Source organism: Lissotriton helveticus, chromosome 12, assembly GCF_964261635.1.
Source record: "Lissotriton helveticus chromosome 12, aLisHel1.1, whole genome shotgun sequence".
In the NCBI taxonomy this organism is placed as follows: Eukaryota; Metazoa; Chordata; class Amphibia; order Caudata; family Salamandridae; genus Lissotriton; species Lissotriton helveticus.
The window spans coordinates 304969692-304975691 of NC_136073.1; the positions used below are offsets into that span (position 1 = coordinate 304969692).

Consider the following 6000-nt stretch of genomic DNA (forward strand, 5'->3'; position numbering starts at 1 on the left):
GTCCAGTCCGAACTACCAAGCCATGACTTTCCCAGACCGGAATCAAGCATCCAAGGACCGGTTTCTGGCTATCAGCCTTCATCAGCCTGGATAGCTTGACTCCATTGGTGTGGAGAGCCTGGGACTCACGTCTGAGCATACCCAGCACACTCGGGGTGAAAATTGCAAAAAACACAGTTGATGGACAGAATGTAGAACAATGTCATACATTCACCCCAGTACAAAGATCTGGGCCTAAATCCATCGTTTTTTTGTACTCCACACCACCCTGGGTTAGACACTGGCTATATGCAAATCAGCTCTGACCCTGTGCCTCATGGGAACAGTCCAGTCCGAACTACCAAGCCATGTCTTTCCCAGACCGGAATCAAGCATCCAAGGACCGGTTTCTGGCTATCAGCCTTAATCAGCCTGAATAGCTTGACTCCAGTGGTGTGGAGAGGCTGGGACTCACGTCTGAGCATACCCAGTACACTCGGGGTGAAAATTGCAAAAAACACAGTTGAAGGACAGAATGTAGAACAATGTCATACATTCACCCCAGTACAAAGATCTGGGCCTAAATCCATCGTTTTTTTGCACTCCACACCACCCTGGGTTAGACACTGGCTATATGCAAATCAGCTCTGACCCTGTGCCTCATGGGAACAGTCCAGTCCGCACTACCAAGCCATGTCTTTCCCAGACCGGAATCAAGCATCCAAGGACCGGTTTCTGGCTATCAGCCTTCATCAGCCTGGATAGCTTGACTCCAGTGGTGTGGAGAGCCTGGGACTCACGTCTGAGCATACCCAGCACACTCGGGTGAAAATTGCAAAAAACACAGTTGATGGACAGAATGTAGAACAATGTCATACATTCACCCCAGTACAAAGATCTGGGCCTAAATCCATAGTTTTTTTGCACTGCTGCTCTCACACTTACTGAAGCAGGGAGCTCAGTCCCAGGACCCCAGAACATGCTTCTGGAGTCAGCTCACAGGACATTTATATATGTCTGCAGCTGTTAAAATCGCTTATGATCGCAGTACAATACATCAGTAAGACCTCAACATACCTCTTTAATGTGAGCTGAACTTGTTGCTGGAGAGAGAGTATAAACACGCAGTGTACCCCAATAGATTTCACCCATGCTCTCCTGTCCGCCATCCTTTGATCCTGCCATGAATTGATACTGTAGACAGCGGTACGAGGAGAGATGGCATGGAATCTGAGACACAGTAGGAACGCAAGTGCTGTGAATGTCTGCCCGCTGTGACTCATTGGGAATCTAAGAAAACCCGTAAAACCACTACTAATTTGGCATGAAATATTTAGCGCCATTGCTTTGGTGACAAGGAATAGCAGCGTTTCCATTTTCGCTGCAGTGTTTTTTTTCCAGAAGGAAGTTAACCCCATTCCTATGGCTGCCTCTGCTCTTTGACACCTATGGCTCGCTTAACACTCTATCTATATGTTTTGAAAGTTAAGTATTCCTTCTGCCTCATTCTACAAGTCAATGAGGCGTAATAGGAATATGGCAAGCTTTTGAAGCATTAAGACAACTATTTCATCTACACATACGCCGTTCCATGACAAGTATGCACCTTGTTCTCAGCTGCAAAGTCAGATTGGCAGTGCATAGAACATGGCGGGTGCCCCAGGGGCACCTGAGTGTTTGGCATGGAAAGTGTCTCTCACAATATTTTGCATCCCCAGCAACTAATGTGGAAGTGTGGGGAGTATGATTGTGCATCAAAGATGGCGACTCATGAGCGCTGTAAGGATCCTTTAACTGAACACGCATGCAGAACTTGGTGTTCTTAGGGGGTTATTGCACTACACGCCCGACAACCTGCAGATAAACCACCTGACATAGGGGATGACGTTACACTCACCCAGTGTAATACGAACAGGAAACAAATACAAGACGTCAACAAGCCCATTCCCCCTTAAAAGGAAGCCCAAAACAAAACCAACAGGGTACCAAAAAAAAATCCCAACTACCGTACACATCGAAAAGTCCAAAAAGGCTGAATAATTACAAACAACAGAGAGGGAGGAACAGAAAAGGAGGCAGTACTAACACAATTGTGGCATTAAGAGGAGATTGGAGGGAGGAATACTTACATGTAAGCAGCTTTGCCTCCAAAGCTGAATACAGGCAAACAGTAACAGACCAGGAAACCAAGAAAAAAAGTTGTCCCCCAAAGAACACATAAAGAGCCATAGCTGAATGAAGCAGTACTTAGTCGCTGCTGCATAGGAGGATCAGAAAGGAAAAAGGAGAAACAAAGAGGCAGGGCTGGCAACTAGCAAGCAAAGATTTTTAAAGGACACTGAAGCAAACAAATCAAAAGCAGGGGGGGTGGCTTTAAGCCTACACAAGAAATTACAACAGGTCTAGAATGCTCGACCTAAAAAGGAAGGTTCAGCTTGCTAGGTTGAATTGGCGGTTCAAAACTGCACAATAGGCTGCAATTGCAGGCTTACGATATGTTTTAGAAATCTACTTTTAGTGGATGACACAATAAGTGCTACTGCCCACTACTAGCATTCAATTTACACTTCCTGGGTACTCCCTAGTACTATATACGAGGGATTTCCATGTTCAATATACCAATTAGGTGTAAGTCAATTGTACCATATTTTAGGGGAGAGCAAATGCTCTTTAACAATGTTTAGCAGTGGTAAAGTGCACAGAGTTCTAAAAGCCATCAGAAAGGAGTTCCGAAGGATGAAGGCAAAATGTTTAGGGTAAGCCTGTAGGGAGGGCCACTCCAACACAGACAATATGTACTTAGGTTTTACTGGTGGTGGGATGTACTCCTCCGACTTAAAAATGGCAAGAACTGGACTCTAGGTGGAAATCCAGAAGTTCTAGGCTCTCTGCATTGAAAAGAACCACCTGTAGTCTTCTTGCAAAACGAGAGCGGACTTCACCCAGACAAACGCGGGATCTGCATCTGATGGCCAACGCAACCTTTCCAGCTACAGATTCCAGACTTCACCCACATGATACTCTCCACATCAGCAATGACCGCCCTACGTTTCTTGCCAATGCGAAATTCCAATGGGTGACTAGCTCTTTAAACCAACAACAATCTCCTCCTGGCCCCCCTGCCAACGTGAAGCTTTGACTGAGGCTTCTTGCGTGGAACTGGAATAAGTTACAAGATAAAACTTTCCACTGGGATGAACCTGGTCCTTGTATCTGACTTGCACTCCATTGTAATAGGCCTGAACGTTTGATTTTGACCCATCAAGATCAACCAGATAACTACGATAAAAACTTGGCTATTCGATAAACAATAAACCCCTCCCTCTAGCGCCTTGAGACCCTCTGGGTGAGTAGTGCGCTTTATAAATGCCTGAACTTGAACGATTGGCACTTCGTGCTTCTTGTTGCTATTTTTACCAAAAAATTTAAAAAATCTTAGTTTTGGTTCTACCTATTGGCTTTTGACATTTTATTTATTAAAATGTACTCCATTTATCTAAATTGACTTGGGATTGGTTTTATGTTATGCTGCATAAACACTTTACACATTGCCTCTATGATAAACCTGACAGCTTTGTGCCAAGCTACCAGAGGGTTAAGCACAAATTTAGTTAGTGACTTATATGATTCACCCTGAAAAGGATTATGTTTATTATTTGAGTGGGGCTCCCCTCCCTCCCAACTAATAGCACAATTTCTTACACATATGCTCGCCCATTCCCGAAATGTGCTCTCCCTGCTGGCTAATCTATCAGTATATGGGTGTTAATCCTTTTATTAAGGTCACTTAAATGATAATCTGATGTTTCTCCTGCGATACTGTATCCATAGTGTTCACCTCCCATCTAGTAGTTCCTTTATTAACCGGATTTGGGTCAAATTCCAGGGGCCAGAGACCTTCCAGCACAAGTCACCTACTGCTTTCGTGGTTACTAACCTTGTTATCTTTCAACCAGTCCAACAGAAAAATCTACTAGTATATTCCATATAATGTAACATTGTGTCACTTTGAACCATTGCTATTGTTTATTTTCTCTTTCTTACCATTTAATAAAACTTCATTTTTTGCAGTAACATATTTTACTAGCCATTTTCTAGCAGGGAAGTGGGTTTTCATCAAAGTTCCTTTTGTAAATTAATAGGTTAATCTTGAAAAGCACAGTTTATTATGATAATGTATGTAACTTTCTTCAGCCTTAGGATCTGTTACTGTTAACTGGAAAATTACATCTTTGTTTTACTTCTCAGCTAATTTTACAGATGAGGAAAAACATCTTAGCAGAACAATGATGAACTACTGGGCAAACTTTGCGCGAAATGGGTAAGAAGCTCAACGAGTATGTTGATAATTCCTCAAACAGAAAATCATATAATTATAAAGACAATTTAAATTGTGTTTTCTGCAGAAACCCTAACGGAGATGGATTGATGGAATGGCCTGCCTATGGTCTTGGTGAACAATATCTGGAGATAAACCTGCAGCAGAAGGCAGGAAAAAAGCTTAAAGATCACAGAATAACATTCTGGAGTGAAAAGCTTCCTGAGAAAATTAAGGCACTCAATGCCCAAAAGAAACAGCATGCAGAATTATGATTCTTGCACAATATAAATTAAACATAAAGGAGTCTAATTTAAATTTCTTGTTTTACACTGCCTTTTCTAAATTCTCTTTCTGGAGGCTACTTTCTAAAAGGGAATTTAAGCACAGTCATAGATATTTTGGGGCATATTTTATGCATTAAGTTGTAACATCATTAAAGAGACAACATAAAGAATGGTCCACCTTTTACTTTGGTATATGGTTTACGTAAGTTTAGATGACAATCAATCAAATTCTAATTCCGCACCTGAGCTAAATTACAAAAAATTCAGAAGAAAGATGAGAAGCTAATGCCTAAGATTATTGTTTACACTGTTCTCAAATCAATGGAGGATATTCTATGAAAATAATCCAAAAAATCTCGTTATATTTGATTTACTAAGAGTTAAGGAATGTAACTGTTATTGGTTGTTGATGTAGGGCCACATTTATTAATATTTGAAGCAAAGCAGCATAGCAAAAAGAAATTGCGTCAAAGGACGAGAGCAGAAAAGTGCCATATTTACTAAGCTGTAGTGTAGTGCAAGGGTGTGTGTGTGTGAGTGATATCAAGCTTAGGTTGTGTACTAGAAGTGTACACTTCCAGTACAAAATACAATGTCTATACAATGTCTATAAAGTTGAGAATGTTTCCCCGTTTTTATGTGGGCTGTAGAGTACAGCACACAAGCAAAGTTGGAAATGTTTGGAGAAAAGAAATCTTTACCCTGATACTACAGCTGCCTGGCGAGGCTTACATTATTGGCATAAAGCACTATCTACCATTTTTAGTAGATAACATTTTGCATCAAAGTCCATGGGCAATTGCATGGGAATGCTCATGTACCACCCGTGGGACACATACTCGATGCAAAACAACTTGCGTATTTATTTACTTTGGGGGGTACTTAATTATGGTAATCTAGATTTGTGTTGGAAGGTAAATTGCTACTCAAGCCTCTTTGTGTCACTTTTGGTAGCATCGCACAAGCACAATGGCCTGATAAATCTGGCCCATAATGTCTATAATATTCATGATAAGTTTTCCACTCAGCCACACACATATGTATACTGCAGCCAGATGCCTCCTTCTATGAACATTTTAAGATTAAACCTGATGGGGAGGGATCCTGTGTTGCTGAGGTAGGTCCTGATTGGAGGATACGTGAATTGTACGTTGTATCTTAATAGCAGAAGTATATCTGCCTGGAGGGTATTGTTACTAAAGGCAACTAGGACAGCAACAGATTCTGACGAAGGTAGAGGAGCAATTATTATCAGAAATAGGAAGACCATTGATGTCGACTGTGATTAGCGATCGAATGTAAGGGCCTTGTTGGCATGGGAGCCATTTATTTGAAGCTAGAGAGACCTAAAGAATGTTGGATACAAAGCATTTGCTGGCAATAAAAAAGAAACTAAGAAACTTGTGGGTTATGGGC

The 6000-nt window shown here is 41.6% G+C and overlaps 1 protein-coding gene across 1 annotated transcript in view; it reads left to right on the top strand.

Annotated features, from left to right (window-relative positions):
* The window catches only part of LOC144797774 (fatty acyl-CoA hydrolase precursor, medium chain-like), a 420050-nt gene extending 414758 nt beyond the window's left edge, over positions 1–5292 (top strand). Inside the window, exons 13-14 of the mRNA XM_078668535.1 lie at positions 4228–4300; positions 4386–5292. Of these exons, the coding sequence (XP_078524661.1) occupies positions 4228–4300; positions 4386–4572 (260 nt within the window). The 3' untranslated portion in view covers positions 4573–5292. The remainder of the gene's footprint in view (positions 1–4227; positions 4301–4385) is intronic.
* The last annotated feature ends 708 nt before the right edge of the window (positions 5293–6000 follow it).